Source organism: Podarcis bocagei (genome assembly GCF_964188305.1).
Source record: "Podarcis bocagei genome assembly, chromosome: 4".
NCBI classification, from domain to species: domain Eukaryota; kingdom Metazoa; phylum Chordata; class Lepidosauria; order Squamata; family Lacertidae; genus Podarcis; species Podarcis bocagei.
Window position 1 is genome coordinate 66,938,754 of NC_138128.1, and position 24,859 is coordinate 66,963,612.

The window sequence follows — 24,859 nt, forward strand, 5'->3', positions numbered from 1 at the left end:
CTGAACACTGAGCAGGCTTCATTAAGAGCTGCACTGGCCCTGCCAGGCTCCCCTCACCCCTAGCTTTGGTGACTGTTATGAACTGGTAGGATGATGGAGAGGAGGAAGAGAATCTCAGCAAGGGGTGTAGCTCGGACTGGGACACACAGGGGCAAGCAGGGGACAGGGATGGAACTACTCATAGGGTGACAGAGGATGGTGAGAGGGTCATTGCACAGGATCCAGAGCAGTAGGACCCATCACCTGAGCCAGAGGGTCCCCGTCTCCACAAACATGATGGGCTCTGAGGCGTCGGGAGCAGCAGGAGGGGATCTCTAGGAGGCAGAGGCAGGCAAGGGCCCACAACCCAGCTCCCTAGCTGGCCAGGTGGGGCTCACTAGCTCTGGGAGGAGGGGTGTGATTCCTCAGCTGGAGTAGACTTGGAACAGGTGAGGGTCTCATGTCTCATCAAGCCCAGATGCTGCAGTCAGCAGGCAAAGTACAAAAGGGCAGCAGAGCTGAGGTGCCTTGTCTGTTCTGTGGGATGTAACATAAGCAGTCAAGTACAACATTTCCTGTTTGCCCAGAGTGGACACGTGGGGTGTGTGTGTGTGACTCCATCCAGGAGGACTTCCTGTCACACCTGGTCTGGAGCTTCCTCCCCCTGCATGTGACCAGGTAGATGGGCGTGACCCTGGGAGACCCCCTAAAATAGGCTGGTCACGAAGCCACCTTCTCTTCTTCCTCTTGATGCCGTGCTCCCTTGATACTGATGTATTTTGCTGTCTGCTGGCTCTCAGCCACCAAGACATGGGCTCTTTCCCATATGGGATGAACTCAAACCCTTTACTGTAACTCTTAAGTTGAACCTGCCTTCAGGGATCCAACTGTGAACTGAATGTGAGTAAACTTCTTATTACTTTTAAAAGAAGCTTCTAGCGCAGGGGTCTGCAACCCGCAGCTCCGGAGCCGCATGTGGCTCTTTTACACCTTTGCCGCGGCTCCAGGGCGGATACTAGCGAGGAGAGGAGGCACATTATACACCCCGACATTCCCCACTGTGGCGGGCGCTGTACTGGCTGTGACGTCGCATGGGGGCGGTGCGTGCGTTAGTCACACACCGTCCTGACGTCACCTTCCCGCCCGCCCACTACATGGTAAGGGGCATGTACGCTGGTCACTGCATTGAAAGGGGGCATGTATGCTGGTCACTGTTTTGAAGGGGAGTGAAGAACACACACACACAAAAAGGTAACTTGTTAATTTAACGTTTATTTCTATGAGGAGGAGTAATTCTGAGGGGTCAAACAAAGAAATAATAAAAAAGTGACCAAAAAGTTATTTTTATAATGACGAGTTTTGCGGCTCCCAGTTTTTTTCCTTCGGAAACGGGTCCAAGTGGCTCTTTTTGTCTTAAAGGTTGCAGACCCCTGTTCTAGTGTCTTTATTCTTTTTAGAAGGGGTAAAAGGGGACTTGCCAGGAACAAAGCCCAATCTGAACAAAGTCAGACTGGATTGCTTAGGTGAAGAGATTCAAACAAATCTACCAACCAACTTCCTTCTATATATTGGGGAATGCACTCTGCTGCTGACTCACAAGCGTGACTTAGGAAGGATACTATTAAATCAATATATTCTCTTCTAGTAGCTACAACATTCCCACATGTTCACCTGCCATGTTGATGGACCTTGGCTTGGATGCTCTTGGACCTCCATGGGACCGTGCTTTGGGTTTGACTCTGAACTACATCCTGACTGCTGGACTTCAGAGATGGCTACTTGGATTGACCCTGGACTGTGTTTCCTGACCTTTGCTTGTGTGGACTGACCCTTGAACTTTGGACTTGGCACACTTGACTTGCTGCCAGGCAGGCCAGGGTTTCAGGAGGACACAATTCTAACAGGTGATCTCACAATATGAAGCTGCCTTCTACTGAGTCAGACTTGTTGGTCCAGCTAGTACAGTACTGACTGCACTGACTGGACTGTGGTTCTCCAGGATGTCTGGCGGGGGGGGGGGAGTCTTCCCCAGCCTTACCTGCAGGTAGCAGAGGTCCCTTGCATGGGACCATCACTGTATGTATGCAAAGCAGATGCTCTACCACCACCCATCCCTATCTATGGCCTTTCAAAGTTACAGGAACCTTATTCAAGTCCTTGGTTTGAATGGAAAGTATGAAATCTGGAGTCTGCTAATATCTCAAATCTTTTTTAAAAGCACATTTTGCAATTTGAAAACCTTAGTGAATCTGTGCTGCAGTTTCGGAAACCGGGAGGACTTTCCATGCTTAAGAGTCTACATCTGGGCTGGAATAATTGCTTGAATTCAAAGACATGATTGTCGGCAGACAGTGAAGGTCAGACCTTCCAATGTCCCTATTTTCCAGGGACGTCCCTGATTTAGAGAAGCCATCCCAGTTTCTGATTTGATCCTGGAATGTTTCCTTAGGACGTCCCTATTTTCACTGGAGAAATGTTGGAGGGTATGGAGTTATCCAACCCCCAAGCCATCTGAAGGCAATCCTGTATAGGGAAGTTTTTTAATGTTTTATTATGTTTTTATATATGTTGGAAGCTGCCCAGAGTAGCTGGGGCAACCCAGTAAGATGTGTGGGGTCTAAATAGTAATGGGATGTCCCTATTTTCATCAGAGGGTATTAAAGGTTGATGTTGTGCTCTTGGTGGGGGAAGAAACAATGCAAAACTTTTATTTTTAACAGCACTCATTGTCCTTCTTTGGTATCCAGCAAATGGGAAGGACAAATATTAATAGAACTATTTATCCAAAGCCAGCAAGGCAGCTACTGCTAAACTCAGTCCTGCTTCAGTAATCAACAGGATACATACAGGAATCCCAGCATAGGTCTCATGGGAGAAATAACACTAATCAAGAACTGGCAATCTCATATATTGGCAGTTGCCATACAATTCTTGTAGAAAATGCTGGATGGGAGCGGTGGAGAGGAGATCATTATTAAATATCAGGCACCATGGAGTCCTCTCAAGAGGACAGCTGGGGAGAATGTCAGGTTTTTTGGATTCCAAATACGGTACTTTCAGAAATAGATGGCTTGAGTGTGGGTCAATGTGACCCAGGTTACAGCCCGACACTGTCATTGCTGGAGAGAATGAGATTTCATCAGCTTGAAGATAGTAATTGCAGAGCAGGGTCAATGGAAAAATGAAGCAAGAGAAGTTACCGGAAGAGTAGAGAGCCATATTTTTTTATGTTGGTGGGAAGGGACTGATTTATTGCCTGCCTGATGGACAACATTTGGAGATAACTGCTTTCTGGTCAGAAGTATTTTGATTTTAAAAAAGCACACACAAAACCCCAAACTTAAAGCAACAAGGTCACCCCCCCTTTTTGTATAAAATAATCAACCTGACTCATAATCAACCTGTTTTATAGGAAGAGGGGAGAAATAAGCAGAATGACATCTTTTTGAACTCAGTTAACAAACAAAAAGGTAAGTGCAGGGCCCTATATTACTGCCCGCACTCCTGGCCAAGGGGAACGCTTTTGGACCATCCCTCCGTTCTCAGATTACCTTTATTCAGGGAGGTGGTGAGTCTGTGTGATTTCAGCTCCCATCAACCTAGCAGTGGTCAAGGAAGGTGGCAGCTGTAGTCCAGCAACATCTAGGGGATCACAGGTTCCCCATCTCTGTTTTACCTGCGTGTGAAATCTGCATATCACAGTCCCGTTAAAGGTGAAAGAGAGGACAAATGGCAACCTTGGGGCTAAAGCTGCCAACTTTTGCAATGGCTTTCGTGCCTTTCATGACTGCTTGTTCAGCTGAGCTAGGGGGTCATAATGTTCATTGCTGTGCCAATAAAAAGCTTCATGTGATGTTGCTTTTATGGGCGCAGAAGATGACAGGTTTACCCTCCACTCTCATTTAGTTGGTAACCCAACCCATGGGCTTTACAATCTCCCCTGTAACTTTCATGTTATAAGGATGAAATTAGTTCTTTAAACTCAAAGGAATCTCTGGACTTCAGCCCCCTTAAATTTAGTTCTCTGTTTATAGGGTGTGTTGTGCCTGTTTAAGGATACATCTTGCCGATACTGTACTTCTCTTTGCATGATGGATTAGCAGATGTATGTTGTCGCTACCTCGACATTTGTGGCAGTTGATGACATCTTATGTTGACTTGATTTGTGATCACCTCCACACGGAGTGTCCAGGTAACAACACATTAACCTTTTATTGTCCAAATGGGAAAGAGGCATACCTGTTTTCACTATGCACAAAGAATCAGCCTGGCAAGCGTGTGATGCATCCATTTCCTCTAGAAAGTTACTAAAACAATTCATGAATGGAATAGGAAAGTAAAAGCAAGGACACCACCTTTTTCTGACAGGTTTGTTTTGACTTTTGCAATGGATAGTTTCCTGGACACAGGGAGCAATGAGGCAGAATGGGTAGAGAAACAGATAGAGAACATGCTCTATTTGCTAACCTGGTACCCTTCAGATGTTTTGGATTACTACAACTCCCATCTATCCCTGCAAGCATGGTCATGTTGGCTAAAGCTGATGGGAGTCGTAGATCAAAACATCCGGAGGGCACCAGATTGGTAAAGACTGCTCTGGTTTGCTTTCTGCTCCTGGCTAGACTCTTATCTGCTCACTGTTTATCCATGCCAGGAGAAATGGCATGGCAACCCTAACTGGCAGACAGAAAATTAATTTTAAAGGAATAGTGCAATATCATTTGCCTGAGATGAAAAGATCATTTCATCGTTCGTATCTTTTCGTTGAGCAGTTAGACATTTCTCTGAGCAAAAAAATATATATTTCCAGCTCATGCAAAGGAAGGACTCCATGCAGTGGCTGTAGCTGTTACTTAAGTCAGTGCTTTTTTTTCTTTTAAAAAAATGTTTAGGAGTACTGTCATTTTGACTCAAGAAAACCACCATTTTATAGTTCAGATCGGGAAAAATAAATATAGGAAATGGACAAAAGTACAAAGATTCACACATATTTTAGGGGTATGTTTACCCCTGTGTCCCCCCAGAAAAAAGCACTGATCTAGGTACATGGCCCTGAGAAACTCTTGTGCTAAAATTGGACAGAGGGGGAGGCAGCAGAGGTGATGAAGAAAGGTACTGCAGGAAAGGCAGAGGCAAGAGTAAGGATGGATATGCAGAACTCTAAACATACATAGGCTTTGTTTCTGTAGGTGAGGAATAAAGGCTGAGCTAAACCCGGTGTTGAAGACATGGCTTTTGAGGAAGGATTTGATGGGAGAGTGGCACCATGTTGGATGCAATTTTGAGAGCACTTAAGATATAACTTCAAAGCAGAGAGTCAGTATATCATGGCTTGCTTTAATTACAAGCGGAAAATGCAAACCTCACTCTCCAAGACTGGGATCCTCTAATCTAATGCACTCTCAAGGAGCAGTGCCTCTGGTGGGTCTATTTATTAGTGCAGAGAGAGCCAAATTGCATGATGGCATGACCCGCACTTTACAATGAAAAATGTTCTCCGGCTGCATTGTGCGTTTCAAGCCAAGCATTTGACCTTTTTCTGAGCAAGGCAGATGCTTCCTTAAAAAGTATCATTCCTTGTGCACCAATCAATTGCATTTTAGATCACATAAACTATCATCAAAGGAGATGTAGGATTCTTCTGAGATTTAGATAAATCTAGCATACAGTGAGAAATAAGCTCTGTTAGTCTCCCATGTGTTAGGATCTGACATTTGTGAAGTATTGCTAACAAGGTCTTCAGTGTCGTTGACATGACAAACTGCAATCGCTGCCCCAGTTTTGAGCTCACTTGCACTGTAACTATAAGGAGACATGGCTTAGAGGTATAGGAAGATAACCATGCCCTGGGCTCACAGAAATTCTCTGGATGCCTTCAGCATTAGCCTAGGCATCTGATAATGGTGAAGCTCTACAGACTTGCCAGAGTTGATCAGGAAGGCGTTCCAGCAGAAGGGTTTTAAATACTTGCTATGCACAGCTGTGCGACGCAGAACAAGGCAATGTCAAATTTATCCTAACAGATAATATATAAATATGAACGGCAGTCATTTATCAGTTGCCTCATCCAAATCTTCAATGAGCTTCTGTACTTTCTAAAGTTGCATAGGGCTAAAAGGGGGTCGGGGAATGTCCATGTAAGGCTTCTTCTATCTACAATGGTCTCTCTCTCTCGCTCTCTCTCTCACACACCCCCACACACCCAGCATCCTGCTGTGAAAATCTAGAGTCAAGCGCTAGTTTGCATCTACCGTATTTTTCGCTCTATAAGACGCACCAGACCACAAGACGCACCTAGTTTTTGGAGGAGGAAAACAAGGGAAAAAATATTCTGAATCTCAGAAGCCAGAACAGCAAGAGGGATTGCTGCGCAGTGAAAGCAGCAATCCCTCTTGCTGTTCTGGCTTCTGGGATAGCTGTGCAGCCTGCATTCACTCCATAAGACGCACACAAATTTCCCCTTACTTTTTAGGAGGGAAAAAGTGAGCCTTATAGAGCAAAAAATACAGTAGCTGGGTTAAGCTGACCCAAGTTTTGAATTACTCAGGACTGGAGCCAGGTGACATGATTTTGACTTGGGTGTTGCTGAGACTTTCAAGCAACCGATGCATTTCATGGGGTTAAAAAAACCACCCAACCTTCTGATGTCTAAGACCAGCAGTGGTCAACATTCTCTACTCTAGACAGTTAGGAATAATAATAATAATAATAATAATAATAATAATAATAATAATAATAATTTATTTATACCCCACCCATCTGGCTGAGTGGTTTTAATGGGAAACAGTGCTCTATCTGCTGTGCACGACCTTGTCAAGTTTGCTGATATTGCTATGCTTTTTATTTGAGATGGTTATACTGTTTTTATATCGTCATTTTAATTGATGTAAGAAACTTTGTGTTTTTACATAGATATTAGGGGCTGTGTTCCAGGTTGCTTTTCATACATTCCCCACCCACTAGATATTTCCCTTTCCACCTCATGTTGCCACAGCCAAGCAGGATGGAGAGTTGGTCTGGCTGGAGGAACAGGACCAGAAGAAGGCCAGAAGTACTGGCTAGCTCACCTGGGGACATGCTCCTGCTGCCACCAACACCTTATCTAGGCTGGCTCTTCAGTCTAATTGGTGGAGGAAGCAGAGGATAAGCACTTCTGATCAACTTCTTCCTTTCCAAGCTACTTCTCCTTTTGGGCCAACTCTTCATCCTAATTGGTGATGGTGGTGGCAGAAGCAACAGATTCCCATGTTGGCCAGAGAAGGAGAAAGGTAGTCAGTAGTAGCACTAGCTAACCTGGGGATCTGGATCCCAAGGGCATGTGCCCCAAGGGTAGCACACACAAGAGTCGGGGAGCAAGGCAGCTTCTGGGGCGCTGTTGCAACTAGTTCAAGCTGTCCCTTCTTGGTTTGATTGGACCACCCATCCCCACCTTTGGTCACAGTGTAGTTTGCAGTGCCACCTGTCTGTGGACAAGCGAAGTGATGACTATTTTACATTTTTAATGTATGTATAGACAGAAATAATGTGACATTCCTCTTGTCATCAGCCCTAATGATGTGGAATGACAGCAGGAGGCATATGTGGTTTCTTTATACGACTGCTAATTATAAATGACAAGACCAGCAACATAGTATAGTATCTGTGTAGCAGTGGAGTACTTTTATTCAATTAATTTGATAGAAAATAGATTATTCCACCCCTCCCCCCATCCTAAAATAGTTTAACAGGCCCGAAAAGTTCTTGAAATACATACAGTTTTTGATACAGAATATTTGAAGCAGTGGAGTGGCAACAGAACTGTCAAAACATTAGCAGGTAGCTCTGGACTTGATTGCAGCCTTCTGAGAATGAATATGCCACTCAGGAACCTACTGGCTTCCTGGTGGAGTCCCAGGAGGAATGAACTAGAACCTGAGAGCAAATAGATGTCCTGTGTATCAGCTTGCAAATCTGGGAAAATTAACCTGCTCAGGAAGGGTTTGAGAAGCCAGAAATTGATTTAGAGCCTTCAAATCAAGTTCTCAATCTGGGCAGCAAACTAATGAGAAACCTGCATTAAAATTGAATGGAAACTTTCGCCAAAGATTTTCCATTCTAATGTTTTCTGGCATTTAACTCTGGAAAGGCAGTAACAATTGGGCATAGACAGGGTGACAACAGTCCATTTGGCAGTGACTTTCCACCTTGACATGGTGGGCTCTAGACTTCTGTACTCACGCACCATCTCCCCTTACAATATTAGAGTACCAAAGCATAAAGTAGATTTGCTTTCATTTCTTTAAAAATGAATTAATCTCAAAACAATTCTAATTTAAGCTGTGTCTTACGCTGTACTTGTTCTATCACCCTTCCTTTTCTTTTGTTGCCTTGTTTTCTCTCATATTAGGTTCTTCCCTAATTAGACAGTGGTCATAATCCATCAAGCGAATAACATTAGCATAGATGGGTATCTCTCACTGCCAGTTATGGAACTTATTCTTCATAGCTGAAACTTACATATATATACATTTTTTTGTCCCGGGCATGGAAACTATTTGTCCATATGGTTTTGATTTAGTCCAAAGGTCAGTTTCAAGAAAACCTTTTGGATATCACAGTGATTTTTCTTTGTGCCTTTGGGGAGTGCGTTTCCCCTAACTCTGAGGTGCTTTGACCCATTCCTATCCAGCCTTTCGTAAAGAAAGAACCCTCAAGAAATATTTCTGAACTTCCAGCTAACTAGACATATTGAATAAACAAAGTTCTGTGTTCAGCAGCAATGCTAATTAAAATTGCTCATCCTATTTCACTAGTTTGTTCTGAAGTTGAGAGGAACAATGTGCAGCTGCTTGGAGGAAGCATGGGATACAAATATAATAAACAAGTTGGAATTAAATTAATACTTGACTGGATTCTATTTGAAGGCGTATCTAGAGCATAGGGGTTTATGAATAGGTCTTGCTTCCTGATTCAAGGGTTGGTGTTTAGTCAGTGAGTAGAGAATTGCCAGAAAGGGAGTGATTCCATTTATTCTTGAAATGAGCAGGGCTAGCCTAAGAGATCTTTCTGTCTGAATTGGAGCAGCTAATCCTCCCATCTCACTGGACAATGCATTGTATCCATGGCCAAGCACATTATTTTGGCACCAGAGGCAGAACCTCCACTCCCAAAAGTCCCTCTTCACCCTCGCTGATAGCAGCAACAGTTTACAATAGATTTAACTCTTTGCTGCCCTTTCATGACACTCAAAATCCCCCCTTTTCCTAATGGCGGAGTTGTCTCTAGAATCACAGAATTGAAAGGGACTACAAGAATCAACTAGTCCAACACCCTGCAATGCAGGAATATTTTGCCCACTGTGGGGCTCAGGCCCATGACCCTGAGACTAAGAGACTCATGTGCTACTGATTGGCTTATGTTCCCCATATTATTCCCTTTAATCTGTTTGTCCAAGGCACTGCTCCAGAATTGTCTGTGGTAAATTCAGTCTATTCTGTAAGACTTTCATTTTTTGAAATTGAGTTCATCAGTTACAGTCACGAGACCAGCACTTTTAATGGATAGAGATCTGCTATAACATTTAAATATCTGACCTTGCCATTCCCTTGTACTGTATCTTTTAGCTCTTCACTCTCACCAGGAGAGGTAATGACTCAAATTAAAACCAACATATACTGGCTTTTAAGTGGGTACTGGAAGGGAGCCAGGAAACTCAAGCAGAAGCTGTATGACTCTTTTGGCCTACTAGGCAGGGCAGCAGTCCATGTCCTCTGCTACATACTCACAGTAAAAAAAACTGATATGTGGCCTGTGAGCTGGTTCCTTTCAAAACTTCCCCCAGTGTCATATTAACTGTGTCCCTAGAAGCCTATATGGTTGTTGATAAACGCTTCTGGAATGCCGAATATTAGTGCTTCATTTATTGGATATGGGCTTGGGGGAGAACCCTTTAACTTTAAAGTAGTACTAATGAATCAGTTTTCCATGGACCAAACACTCTAGAGAGCTCCAGTTTTTTTATATAATTAATGTAGAAGGGCTCACTTCCTACTACGGATGTACCGTAAATGAGGCAGTCTGAATGCAGAGAAGCCCCATATGCTCACTGAGGGTTATCTGGTCTAAATCTCTCCTAGAAGGGAAGGAAGAAACATGGCTGGATCAAACCACATATCCATCAAGTCCAGCATCCTGGTTTCAACAGTTGTTATCCAGATACCTGCAAAAAATGAAGGCAACAGTTCTTTTCCAGTAGTATCTGGCAGCAGCTGGTAATCAGCACTATGGTGTCTATGGAAACAGAGGATCCATTTATCTCTCACAGCATAGCCATTGATAGATGTGTCATTGATAAGTCTGTCTAATCTGTTTTTATCAACATCTAGGCTAGTTGTCATTTCCATTTCTTGTGGCATTGAGATAAATAAAAGCTAGAATATCTGATCCAATTTTATAACATTCACAACTGTATAAAAATTTGCTCAATTTATTTTAAACCTTGTGTAAAAGACAGTATGAAATTCCTAATGAAAAGATGTATAATTTTAAAATATCAAAATTACACCTTTCATTGCTTTGAGAGGTGACTTGTTTACCATCAAATAAATTCAAATGTACTATTATACATTAAATTTCCTTTTCTTAAAATTACAATTACAAAAGTACACTAACAGCCAAACTGTCTAGCTTAATATCACAATCATGCAATTGATTTTATACTTAAAGTTGGTCCAAGAATCTAGATAAATTTAAAACAGCAGCTTTTACATTCCTGTACAATCAGCTCTGTTAATCTGTAAAGGCTTAATATATAACATCGGAAACCCTAAAATTTGTAAAAATAAATCTTTAGCTTTATATTGCACTATCAAAATCATATTGGCCTACAGGCAATTATTTACATGCTTTTAAAACAGTTCATTTCTTGAGAATGAAAGCCCAAATATTAACAATATATATTAATACTATATTTGCTCTACCTTAAAACTGTTATTTGCCTCACCACATGCATCAGGTCAATGGCAGCTATAAGCTCTGCTATATTGTGCGTACTGTTTGGAGATCACTTTTCATCAGGTTTAATTGATCAAGATTCCCCCCCCCCCCCATTTAGTTTCTTAGATGCCTACTACTAAAATTAGTCTTGAGGCGACTTACAATATAAAAGTATTTTAAAATATATATTATTTGCTGTACTTCCCTGGGGAATATCCATAAGCTAAACCAACAGTGAAGTAGTCTGTAGCTTTTGCCTGTAGCTTGTACAACCTGAGGAGACAGAGGCTGACTTTCTTAAGTCACCTCCCTTTGTGAAGACAGTATGAGACAGTTTCATTTAGACGAAGGCAAATATATACATCCTCAGATCTGACAGTCCTGACGTCTTTCCTCTATCGAGTATTGTAAAAACAAATAAACATGAATACTGTACAAAATTGTTTTCCAGAAAGAGAGTATATTTCTATACAGAAAAGAGTGCACTTTTTCTTTAAAAAACAAACAATTCTACACCGTTCTAGGTAAGACTGTTACAGAATTAAAAGCAAAACGAAAAGCTTTAAAGGCACAGTCAGAGGAAAGCGAGTGCTACATTGGCTATACTTGTCAAGTGTTCTTATTCTAAACCAAAGCCTTCTGCATTTGAAATTCCAATTGTCAGCTTCTGTTTCAGCTCTTTTTTGGTCTTGTAAGGAGGCAGGCAGAGCTGATTGAAGCAAGTGTGGGCAACAGGTAACCTAAAAATATTGTGAGAGAACATACACATTTTTAGTAAGAAATAACAACTGGCTAAATTTAACTGTTGCTACAATTCACTGTTCCATGTGTGCAAATATGTATCTAAGTGCTGGGAGTGAGTCAGATCCCATTCTTTTTAGTAGAGGGACTAGTTTTTGCTGAAAGGAATTCACACAAAATAGCTCTCTGCACTTAAATTAAGAAACAGGTATTCTAGTCAAAGGGACTGCCACACATGAGGAACTGAAAGCCAATATAACTGGGCCTCACAATTACAGCTGCAGCCCAATGTTAAGGGTGTGTCACTTGAATCACATTCTGCTATTATAATGAGAAACAGGGTGAGAGGTATATTTTATATGGTTTATAGTTAGAAAATGGTTCAATGCACTTATTTGAAACTTGCCAGTGTAGGAGAGGTAAGTGTATGGATGGTTTATGCCAAATTTGGGATAGAAACGATAAGAAAATGCTTATTTTTAATGAGTTAAAAAGTTGGACAGACTTAGGGAAGTTGTCAGGCCGTGTGTGCGCTTTTTGGTTACCCCTGGTTTAAGAAATTTCCTAATTCAGCTCCAATCGATGAAGCAGCACAGGGTAAAGTACAATGGTACCTCAAGTGAAGAACTTAATTCGTTCTGGAGGTCCGTTCTTAATCTGAAGCTGTTCTTAACCTGAGGTACCACTTTAGTTAATGGGGCCTCCTGCTGCTGCTGCGCCTCCGGAGCACATTTTCTGTTCTCATCCTGAAGCAAAGTTCTTAACCTGAAGCACTATTTCTGGGTTAGCGGAGTCTGTAACCTGAAGCGTCTGTAACCCGAGGGACCACTGTACCTTTATAGCCACTGAGTATGGAATCTGGAATAGCCTAGACCGCAGGTGGGAACACAGTACTAAGCCATCATTCTGATGCAATCCATCTACTCTCCCAATGGCTGTAATGCTAAGCCAAGGTTTAGTGCAGGGGTGGGGTACTGGATTTGGCCAGCGGTCCAGATCATTATCATTCCCACCTGTTGTGGGCAAGACTGATGGGCAGGCAGAGCCACCCACCTTTTAATCACCTGATGGCAATAAAAAGGTCATTTGACATCATCATGGCCACAGGGGTCTTTAGAACCCCCTTTCAAAGTGCTATCTCATGAAGCCCTTTGGGCTTTGCAGGCACTCACAATCAGGCTGATTGATGGTACCTGCAAAAAACCCCTTTTGACTGAGCCAAGTTTGTACCTGTTTTCACTTGTAGGGCAGGTGGGAATGGCTTGGCCAAAATGGCCTCACAGGCCAAAAGGGAGGCCTGGCAGCCCTAACTTGGCCTGTGGGTCAGAGGCTTCCCAACCCTGTTTTAGTGCTCTATGGACAAGCATGAATGAGCCTGAGCAAAGAATTGGACTTGCACATTTCCTTCTTCTTTCTCTTCCCACACAGCTGGGAGGACTTCGGCAGAGTTTAGTGTCACTTTTGTAGAATCTCAGCTTAGCATTATGGGATCCTGTTTCAAATAAACTGCTAAGTTTCAGAACAAGTCAGCTGAAAACTATGGCCTATAAAGCTGGCCTATTAAAACAAACAGTGTTAGGATATAGTCTTCAGCAAGCCAACCTTCAAAAGGTTATCTGGTTATTTGGCTTACGTGAGTTAAACCAATTGTGTTTGCTTACAGCTTTAAATCTAGGGGGAATAAGTTTATTATAAAGGAACTCTGGTTTTAAAAAAGCTATGCAACTAACATAACAAAATGATACATTAATGAAACAAAGTTATCTATTTAAGATACTTATATTCCACATTTCAGAATGATTTCCTCACAAGATGGTAAACCAAAATATATAAACTAAAGCAAATAATAATGTATACACAATTTAAAACAATCAATAACATTAAAATTGCCAGTACATTAAAACAATGGCCCACCCAGTACAGCCATTATAATCAGAATAAAAACAGGAACACAGTTCCACAAGTGCAGGGCCACCAATGAGAAGGTTTGCTCCCATATGCCCCTCAATGTATTTAAAGTCAGAATAATGAAAACGGAAACAGAAGTTACCAATTTGTGGATGCTTCACTCTTTGAAATCTTGAAATTCAGGTCGGCCATTCCTCCTACAGGTACTCTGTCACTTCCTGTAGCAAAATGCAGGAGCTTCTTTTGAAGTTCAAGAGGAAATTCAAGTACTACTTCCCAGAAATACCTGCAATAGGCGTAAAATCCAGTTTCAGTCCCCATTGACAATTGGTTTTTATTGGAATTCTGTAGAAATTAGCATTAAGAATCAAGGGGGAAAATGTCTACCGGACAGTAAGATCAGTTTTCTGGTAACCGTCATATTGCGTGTGCTTCTGAAGAGAATGCATATCCAGTTCAGGACTTCCACAAACTAGAATTTCAACCTCCTCAGGACGAAGCAGCTGCCAAATTATTGAATTTGAAAACTAGATCACACAAACTAGTTAAATAGTTAAGCAGTGGATTTAAATTAATTTAGTCCCATTTATTGTTATGAACTTAAATCATGTCCAGATTGACTGAACAAATTGATCAGCTTGTGAGTTAAGGTATATTACTAAGGTGTCACTAAACCCACTATTACTTTCCTGTACAAAGCAAGAAAAAAGAAAAGCACCTGCACATTGTCGACCATTCAACAATGATCCTTCTATTTATTGCATATATATCCTGCCCTATTTCTGAGGTGCTTATTGCACCCATTTAGCATAGGTTTTCTATGTCTGAGCTGAATGATTCTGTAGAATCTACGCTGACTTCTATAGTGAGTTGAAATTTAGAGGTGTGGGGGAGGAAGTCTGCTGCTACAGAAACAATGTGGAAACTCAATGAGCTCACAAAACCTCTTCATATATTAGATGCTTTGATGTCTTGAAACTATTAACTAGTAATTACTCAATAGCATAAGGCATTATATATCTTCACTACTTAGTATTTTGTGGCACAAGGCACTTCAAGTTTATCATTTCTACATTATTATTCATGGGCAAACTCCATGCACATATTACACAATCTCTAGAGAATATAATAAATTCTTCAAACTTTTGTTTAGTACATTTTCCAAACACTTTTTGCTTTTTATTCTTACCATTAATGCATATGAAGCACAGACACTATGAAATCCATAATAAAATGCTGCAAACTGTTTGTAGATTGATTTGTTGAGAAGGAAGTCTACATAAAGTTGAACGTACTCTGAAAAGAAAGGAGTTTTCATTTCTTTTGCCACACATTAATTATTAACATTTATTGCCCTGTATCTTAAACTGCACCACACTAAAAATATGCAGAGTTACTATATTATAACCTGGTGTGTTTTTACAAACCAGCTAAAATTAAGAAAATCACCTTAATATTCGCAAGTTTAATTATGAAATCAAATTACCTTTTCTATTCTGATTTGTAACTGCGATTTTATCACCATCAGGCTTTAGGTTGTAACATTTTATGACTCCAAATTCTTCTTGAAATACCTGATTAGAAATAACAGCATCAGTGTGCTACAGTGGTTAGTGTGCCAGTCTAGGACTTAGGAGATCCTGGTTTGAATAATCATTCAGTCATGAAGCTCACCAGGTGTTTTGGGGCTACTCAGTATATCTCTCAGCCTAACTTACTACGCAGGCTTGGAGGGGAGTATTGTGTACATTGTCTCCTTGAAGGAAAGGTGGGGTGAGTATGAAATTAAAAAACCCCTATATATACATACAACAGCTGTATGTACACAATAGTCCTAGTGGGGGCTTTCATTCAATGCGCACACATAACTGCACAATTAAAGCGCTACCAGGATCCCAGTTAAGGAAAGGTTGGGATGGCTCATCAGTAAGATTGAGGGGAAACACCCATTGTTTCTGGGAATAGTATATGTCCTGAGCACTAGAGGGCAAATACTGCACTTCACTTGGGCGCCCACTGTAAAAAAGGAAAATGGATGTATTTTCTTTCTTTCTTTTGACCTGCTATCACAATCCCAAACCTCAGTCCCCTGCCATAATGGGAAAAATGAGAAAGGAAGAGCTTCAGTAACCACATGAGTTACAGAGGCAGATAAACAGAATGCAGATGACAGGAGGACCATGTATTCCAAGCTGCTGAGGGATACAATAAATTAATTGGCTATTCCTGGGCAGGAATATAACCCACTATACGGCTATCCATTAAGAAAGAATGATGAAGATCAAGTGCTGTAAAAGCACATGCTGGTATTTTACATGTCAGGTGTCTATTTTACATGAAGTTACTAATTTTCAGAACTATTTTGTAAAGCTAATTTTCAGTATAATTTTGATATTGTTAGAAATAGGACATAGGCTACCTTTTCTATTTTATAATAATTGCTTTTCTATTATACCTGGAAGGTTGAATAAAAGTCTTCTTCAACATTCCCTTCATAGGAAAGAAGTTCATTTAGCCCATGAGCCAATTCCTGCAAGCAGAAAAAAAATGTAACATTTGTAGTATATAAGATGTCCTCCTTTTCACCTAAATCTCAACACAAAAAGTACAGATCAACTGGGAACGCATACGGATCATACTGTATACTATATGTATGAATTGCTGCTTTCCACTTTAAAACACAAATAGCTTAAAAACCTAAGGAGAGCCTGCCGGATCAGGCCAATGACCCATCCAGTCCTGCATCTTGTTTTCACAGTGAACATCAATGGTATATCACAAATAAGGTGTCATTTGGCTCTCAACTGCAAACCTTCCAAGCATGGCTGAAGTCTAAATTGCAACTTTAGCTTATGATTAAAAAGTCACATGGCCCATGTGTGACAAGCATAAAGCTACTAAAAGACACAAGCAGTAGTTTTAAATATCATCCCTCACCACTGGTATATGTTTCCTAGCATCATAACATGAGCCTTAATGTGTGAAATTTCTAATAGCAACCTGGAATTTGTCTATGCTTGCAGAATATAAACTGTATTGCCACTATGTAAATGCAGTCTGAAAATGCAGTCAAAATCAGTGTTGAAGAATATAGACTGTGGCTGGAAGCTTGGGAAACCCAAGAAAATAATAACACAAGAATTACTATTTGCAAGTGTTCTTTTAAAGCATTGTTTTATACCTACCGGCATTACCCGACATAGGTCATCAATAGTAACGCTACCAATTCCTACAGGCGCATTCTGATCACTTGGTACAATGGGAGGACTAAGTAGCTTTTTGTAGCAGCACAGTGGAAATCGAATATCCAGTGTGATACTGTTATAGACAGCTAGTCCCATTAGCTAGGCGCTGGATGTTAAGCTGAAAATCATACTCTTGTCATAAGGTATCACAGTACAGTTTGAGTTGTGTGTGAACAGAAACATTTAAAGAGGACTTGTAAAAACTGAATGCAAAATTATAAGATATAATGTATAGTCTACAGAAAGTATGGCTATTTAATAAATTCAGCCTTGCAATCTGCCATTTGATTTGAAGTAAGCAACAACTGGTTTAGCTGAGTATTTTGGAAGCAAACTGCTGTTCTCTCTCTCTCTCGTTCTTTAGTCACAAAAATATATGTTAACACCCACTGTACATAAACAATATAAGAAAACTTTAATGATTTGCTATGAAAGGAAAAACAACAATTCATTTAAAAGTTCAAATATTTGTGACATGGTTAATCCGCTGTGTACATAGCACCTTCTAGTGGACAGGAAAGGATACAGCACCAACCAATCGGAATTCAGAGTAATTATCACAGTTCAAGCTGCTAAACCAATGACAGTGAGAGTCCTTGTGATATGTAAACATGCCTGTAGAATAGAACAAATATTTTCTTTATTAAAATTATATCACTTGTGCCCCAGATAGAGTGTGATCTTACCATGATCTAGAATTCTTGAAGCCCTGTTGATTTCAAATAGACCTAGAAGTATGCACCTTTAACCGGATTCTGCTTCCAAATTTATTCAAATGTTTGCTTGCATTGACTGTGTTGTCAGGGCATTAGAAAGCAAATTCCTTAAAACAAATTTCTCTGCCCATTTCAGATATTGTCTTTCCCTTTCATATAATTACTTTTCATCATTATGAAAATTTAAGCCGTAAGTTGAAATGGAAAAAAGAGTGCCATAAATCTAACAAACCATGAAGCTATTAGCAACATACTAATTTAATTTCTATCAGAGCTCTTTTTTGACCCAGACAGGTCCATAAATGGGTTACAAAATGATTAAAAAGAACAACAATGTCAACAACATCTAATAAAAGAAAAAAAAGCTATACAGGTTTATACATTATTAATATAAACTGAATGACAAAAAAGAACATTTTTTCCAAAAAAAAACCCCTCAATAATTCAATAGATTCCAACTCCCTCTGTAATAAACCATTCTTACTCATAATCGGAATACTAATAAAGAAAAAGCGAACCTTGCAGAATACCATAGCTTCATTACAACCACTGAAAATAGTTTTTCCTGCATTTTCATCCTCCACATTTTCCACAGTAGAGAAATATGTAACAGGGCCTAAGTATGCAGGCTGGTTCATACTGGAAGCGTAGATCTATGAGGTCCCAGATGAGTAAGTTAGTACCAATGAATTCTTGGCACAAAGTTGAGGAGTTAATTTAAATAAAATTCCTCTCCGCTTTGCAATTCTTAATTCTTGTCTGACTTGTGAAAGTGATAGAAGAGCTTCAGTTTAAACACTCACCATAGTCTGGATGAAAAATTTGTCGAATTAGAAGAAGAAACCATTCTTTTGTTAGGCCACCCATGTCAAGACCAGCTTCTCCTACAAATGTAACTTTCAATTTCTTTTTCAAATCTGCTCTTTTCCTTGTCAGCTGTTTAAAAGCACACATATATAAATTAGTAAAAAGAAACATAACAAAACCTTTTAATGTTATGCCTTTTATTTAACATGTGAAATCAGTTTATTATTTAACTCAGACATCATACACACATCTTATTAGTCTTTGAGGAATCAATAGTCCATGAATGTGGAACTGCATTTTCTTCCTATGCTGAATCCTTTGATAATATCTGAATGCTATGGGAACAGCATTGTGATAGTTTTTCCTTAGAAGTGTAAGAGAGTGAAGGCAGGAATAGAATGTGTACATTTACATATTGTTTCATATTGTTTCTCTTGTTGTTTCTCTTGTTGACTATATAATCTCCAAATGGAAATACAGTGGTATCTCTGGTTACGTACTTAATTTGTTCCGGAGGTCCGTTCTTAACCTGAAACTGTTCTTAACCTGAAGCACCACTTTAGCTAATGGAGCCTCCTGCTGCTGCTGCACCACTGCCGCGTGATTTTTGTTCTCATCCTGAAGCAAAATTCTTAACCCGAGGTACTATTTCTGGGTTAGCGGAGTCTGTAACCTGAAGCGTATGTAAACCGAGGTACCACTGTAAGTGGCTGGTATACGTAAGATTTTTTTGCCACTGCCTGGCTGCAGTGATAGTGTATTAAAACATTTGTCACAGTTGATTGCACAGTACGGTCATCATTTCTGAGTCAGGCCCTGAATTAAAAAGAATCTCTTGCCAATGTTTTGCAAAACTGCAAACATGTTTTATGATTTAGTTATTTATTTAAACTACTTCTACTCTGCCCGTAAACAGAAACAAAATATAAAAAACAATTTTTGTAATACAACTTAAAAGCAGTAACAATGTGTGATCTATAAAAGCAGCATAGGATCATTTGGCAGAGATAAACGCCAATATACTGGTTGAAAAGACCATGCACTTTCCCCTCCCCTCCCCAACAACCTTCACTTCAATGCCAGAGCTGAAGATTTGCCGAAACCAGAGTTTCCCTTTACGACTGAAATGGGAAAATGATTTAATACTGAATTACACACCAGGTTATGAAACCAGACAAGTACCTTCAGGTAGATTATATGCATGCGCAGCTTAGAGGCATCTTTCAAGAATCAATATAGAAATAATTCTGTATACCTCATCTAGTGAATCGCTAACTAGGTGCATTCTCCTCACTTTCACATTTAGAAACAACATGTTCATGTCAGGCCTCTGCCTCCGCGAGACTTTGTCCACAAGGCTTTGCTGTTTAGAATCCAAGACAGAAAACAAAAGAATTAAGTACAGTGTATTATCATCTATGTCTTATGTAGGACTCTGAACTAATGAAACTTCTTTCTGAAACGGTGTGGTTTATACAAAATATTGCAGAATAAAGTATGCAATACTTAGAATAATAGTGTTTTCCACTGCCAATTTTAGATTGGGCAATCCTGCAAATTCTAATTTTTCTCATAGTCACTGCCCAATAATATAGAATATTCATTATACTGATTTTAATACAGCTTTGAATTAAAGCATTAGCCTTGTAGCCATAAACAAGTACATGGAATTCTATGTAGGTGAGTGAGTGGGCTGGTGGAGAAGCATAGGAGCCAACTCCTAGGGGCTGAGGTTCCTTTGAGCCCCCCTAAAATATTTGAGGGGGCTGAGCTCCCCCAAAGTTGATGGGCATTGCCATTCAAATGGGGTACGTGTGCCATGTCATGTGATCAATTATGTGGGGCGGTGCTTACCTGGCCCTCCCCATATTTTATTCAAGTTGGCACCCCGTGGAGAAGGGAGGGGAAACTCTGACCCTCCTCTGCACCCAGCATAGAAACAAAGTAGCTTGTCAGAGGGTGGAAGCCTTCTCCATGTCCAGAATAAAAATGCTGCAAGTTGCCTCAGGGGAGATGGAGCTCCGACTTTCTCCTCGATCAGCACCCAGGGGACTACTGAATTTTTTGGTAGCCTAGTAACATTTGTGGGCATATTTATGAACCTGTTTTAATACATTATATATTTTAATAAAAAAAATACTTACCCGTGCAATATTTATCATCTGTTGTTCAGAATCTTTTTGAATAATAACCTTTTTTGCTGCTATAGAAATAATAAATGGATATTGACAGAAGGAAAATCTGAAACAGACAGAGAAGCCTTAATTATATTACTTTCAAAGTGATTATATTAAACACTATGAATTAGAGTAGCCAAATACAACAAACAAAAGTCCTAAAGCAAGGCAATAAGGGACTGCCTAACAACCACCCATATCAAGACCACCTTGTCAAAATATGGAGGCCACAGGTTCTCCAGCCCTGCTTTAAAGTGCTGAGCTGTAGCTTGGATTAAGTCCTGCTGTCTTTTGGGGGGAGGGAACAAGACCAGCTTTTTGAGGAATCCTCTCTTGTGGCAGAAAGTTGTCAATCTGAATCTTACCTCCTGCCATCCCAGAAAAACTGAAAACCCATCCACCCAGGCTGTTGCCACAATATTGATTCAGTCTGCAACCCTGCCCCTATATTCCCGTTATTCGTGAAACATGGAATTGGAAAACCATGAGTCGGACAATGTACTATACAGCTGTTTCTCCAAAAACTAGTAAAGCTATGATCTCCCAAACTATTAGCTATGAACACACTTTTGTTCGTGTGGAGAGTTTGTTGAAGAAGGCAAAAGGAAGCATAAACAGATTAGCAGAGAATAACTGATATTTTGAATTAAAAAAGAAAAACATTTATTAATAACATGAAAGCAATATGTATGATATATAGGAGCAACAAATAATATTAGCCATGGAATAGAACTGCAACATGCTGGTTGCATTAGCCCAGCCACTGAAATGAAGTATTGTCAGCCTCAGTATGCAAAATATAGGACTTCGTTGCTCTAATAAGATTTCAGTGTTTGCAATCTGTTGCACATTGATGTTAATGGTTCAAAGCAGTCCACATTAAGATGAACAATGATGAAGAACAGAACTGCCTGAGGTCTTCTGAAAAGCTGCTGTGAATGGGCATACACATTGCTGAAAAGTATGTCTGAAAAGTACAATATTAGCTACTTAGAAAACATGTGAGTCATAAATGGGTGAAGAACTGCACATTAAAATTGGGAAAAAATGAAAAGTTTTTGTTTAATGTACACGAGTTTGATAACCTAACATTACCTTTAAATTATTGGAAGACAATAGTTTTTGAAAAACCATTGTTTTTAAAATATCTTTAATTAAAAATGATAGGATGACCACTATAGATGATGATGATAATGATGGTGATGATGATGACAATAATAATAATAATATATTTATACCCCATCTGGCTGGGTTTCTCCAGCCACTCTAAAATGGATAGAATGGTTCATTTTAGTAAAAATGGAAACCCTGAAAATATTGCAACAAAAATACAGTCAGCGGTTGATAACACGCAACCCATGACATTTAGTAGCCTTTAACCATGGTACTAAACTCTTAAAAAATTCTTACCTTTGAGAATTTCCATAACATTGCCAATTATGATATTCTTCCATGAGATCAATATGATCCAGTGTAGAATTATAAAAATCCATATATGGAACAATAGAAGGATTAGCTAGACTATTTGAAGTATCTATAAAGATATATTTAAATATGAGTTTTCAGAAATGACAGCCAGCTTTCTTTAGAGAAATGAAATTAGACTTTTTATTTTAAAAAACCACAAAAATAAGTAAAATATACAGTAAACGGCCAGTCAGCCCCTGAAAAAATCTTAACCTATGGAAGTAAAATCATGGCTGCTGGAAAACATAACTAATCTGGGTGCCATTCGTTTAGCTCTTTCCCCCCTGAACTTTTAATATCTGTGCATTAGATTTAAAAACTTATTTGTCAAACAAAACATCTACACAAAGATTAATGCAGTTGTCAGTTTTATATTCTTAAACAACAACCAGAGATTAAATCACTGCAGTAATAGAAGTGATTTACTTATCCTGACATGCATTTTTTATTTCAGATGTATTCTATACAATAGGCTAAGCACTGGCAATCTGTAAATTTTCCAAGCCCTTAACTGACTTGCTACCATAATCATGTAAGGTTCCCAATTTTTGTTCAGATGGAAGGTGTTAGCAATAGAACGTTAAGAACAAGTGCACCTTCTGTGAGGGACGTGAAAAGACAGTTTCTATCCAACTTCAAAGGGGTGTGTGATTAATGTGTTCAGGGATGCCAGAGCTGCTGCTGCTGCTGGCACAAGGGAGTCCTGCCACAGATGACTGGGCCACTTTTGCGAGAAAGGCCAGAGACATCTATGTAAAACATAGATTTGTCCTAACAGACAGGTAATTGACTGCACATCACTAGTTTTACTGCCTGGTTGGAAAAAACACCACACATTATATAAGAAAAGCATCGTATTAGAAGAAGGAACACAAAGTAATTGAGTCTGTGGAAACCTACTAAATAAAGACAACACTTTGGCTGCTGATGGAATCCACCAAGAACACTTTTCCAGAGGAGGCAATTCTTCAGGCTTTGCAGGAAAAAGTCGTAGAGAAATAAACTGTAGCAGCCTGTCCAGCACTTGCTTGAATCTCTTCTGTGATATCCTATAAGAAATATACTGAAGTCATTTTTATGATAGAAAGCAAACTGTAGAATGTTAGTGGAACTCATAGCTTTTTATGAAAAGTATTTAATAGTTGACAAATTTCTATTGAACTGTACTAAAGTGGTATGGGGAATAGTTAGCAGAACTGTTAACTTTTTCTGTGGGCCAGTTCTAGTCTGTTAGTAGGTATCAGATGGAACTCTGGAGTAGATTAGGCATAGAGAAATATAGTATAATTTGTGTATTTTATAGTTGCTACAAATACTGAACCATGTTCCATTGACTGCCAGTAGTCCAAAGGTTTTTTTCAAAAAATTAAAGAGCTGACTAATCAGAACTAACATATTACAATAAAATCCCATTAGCAATGGAAGCACACACTTTCTAATTGTAAACAAGAAAGAATGATTTACTTTTTAAACCAGTGAATTAGGAAGTGATGATCGCCTTCTGTTAAGGCAGCAATCTGTCTTAGCAAGTGAGCATAAATAACAAATGTTGACGTGGTACTAAATAGAGGATTCTGTAAAAGATTAAAAACACTGTGTTAGTATTTTGGTTGTAATTTATTTTTATTACAAAAATCACCATAGTAAGAACTGATTGCTTCTATTTATTTATTTCTTTATTATTTTTATACCACCATAAAATAAAATATATCAAAGCATCGTAATGCAGCTAGCATGATGGTTTGAATGAATGGGTCCAGAGTGTGGCTAATGTTTCATTTAGTGCGTGGGTGATCGTTGCTGCCTTGAAGGAGGCAGTGGTGGGGCCTCTCCTAAAGAAACCAGTCCTGGAACCCCTGGCCAGGAAGGACTATTGACCAATCATAAAAACCTCTTTCATGGGGAAAGTGGCAGAAAGAATTATGATGGGGCAGCTGCAACCATTCTTGGATAATATGGATTTTTTTAGACCTGTTCCAGTCTTGGTTCTGAGCTGGTAATGGCACTGTGCTGGCCTTGATTACTCTGATGGATGACAATTACAGAGAGGGATAAGGGGAGTGCAATATGGGAACTGGGGGCACTGTATTACAGCGTTTTGGGGCCTAGTAATGAGACTGAGTCCATACAGTAGCACTGGGAGAGTGCTTTTCAGCTCCTTGGAAGTTATGCTATGATGTGCCACAGGGCACTATTCTATCCCTAATGCTGTTTAATCAACACAAATTTAATTGACATGAAGCTGTTGGGAGCGGTCATTAGAAGTTTGAGGTCAAGATGCCATCAGCACCCTCATGACACTCAGCTCTTCGCTTTCCCTTTTCCTCCACCCTCCTCACTCTTCTCAACTCTACCTTGCACACATCTCACACATTTTCATACCTTTTCCTCTCTCCTATTGTGCAGCCTGCTTTGCACACATACCCCATTATCACATTTACCCCCCCTTTTCCTATCTCCTTCTCTCCACCTGTACACATACCAGCCCCATTTTTATGCCACGTCCTCTTTCCTTTTCTGCAGCTTTTTTGCACACACGTCATGTTCATATATGGTACTTTATCTTTAATATTAATAGACACTTAAGAGAAAGTTCGTCCATTAGCTTATTCAGTTAGAAAATGTTAAGCTCACTTGATGGATGTTGTACATATATGGGTGTACAACATGAAGTTCCAGATTCAATGTAGTCATTCAGAATAAATACTGTACTAATAAGCAAAGTATGTCTTATGAATGATGGCACTAAATCTGGAACGTCATGTTGAAGACAACACATGGTAGCAGGAGTGAAATATATGACTGTGGGAAGGTACTATGGAATATTTGAGGGTTCCACATCCTT

General features: G+C 39.8%; 2 protein-coding genes across 2 annotated transcripts in view; one reads left to right on the plus strand and one right to left on the minus strand.

Annotated features, from left to right (window-relative positions):
* Positions 1 to 24,859, plus strand: part of ANKRD1 (ankyrin repeat domain 1) — a 209,111-nt gene that overhangs the window by 19,760 nt on the left and 164,492 nt on the right. The window lies entirely within an intron of this gene.
* The window catches only part of HECTD2 (HECT domain E3 ubiquitin protein ligase 2), a 38,279-nt gene continuing 21,032 nt past the window's right edge, over positions 7,613 to 24,859 (minus strand). Inside the window, exons 8-21 of the mRNA XM_081189601.1 lie at positions 23,479 to 23,588; positions 22,915 to 23,063; positions 21,958 to 22,081; positions 20,515 to 20,611; positions 19,626 to 19,733; positions 18,367 to 18,499; positions 17,374 to 17,462; positions 16,788 to 16,946; positions 16,058 to 16,132; positions 15,089 to 15,176; positions 14,792 to 14,898; positions 13,990 to 14,105; positions 13,745 to 13,888; positions 7,613 to 11,693 (exon numbers count right to left, since the gene is read on the minus strand). Coding sequence (XP_081045727.1) covers positions 11,573 to 11,693; positions 13,745 to 13,888; positions 13,990 to 14,105; positions 14,792 to 14,898; positions 15,089 to 15,176; positions 16,058 to 16,132; positions 16,788 to 16,946; positions 17,374 to 17,462; positions 18,367 to 18,499; positions 19,626 to 19,733; positions 20,515 to 20,611; positions 21,958 to 22,081; positions 22,915 to 23,063; positions 23,479 to 23,588 — 1,620 coding nt within the window. The 3' untranslated portion in view covers positions 7,613 to 11,572. The remainder of the gene's footprint in view (positions 11,694 to 13,744; positions 13,889 to 13,989; positions 14,106 to 14,791; positions 14,899 to 15,088; positions 15,177 to 16,057; positions 16,133 to 16,787; positions 16,947 to 17,373; positions 17,463 to 18,366; positions 18,500 to 19,625; positions 19,734 to 20,514; positions 20,612 to 21,957; positions 22,082 to 22,914; positions 23,064 to 23,478; positions 23,589 to 24,859) is intronic.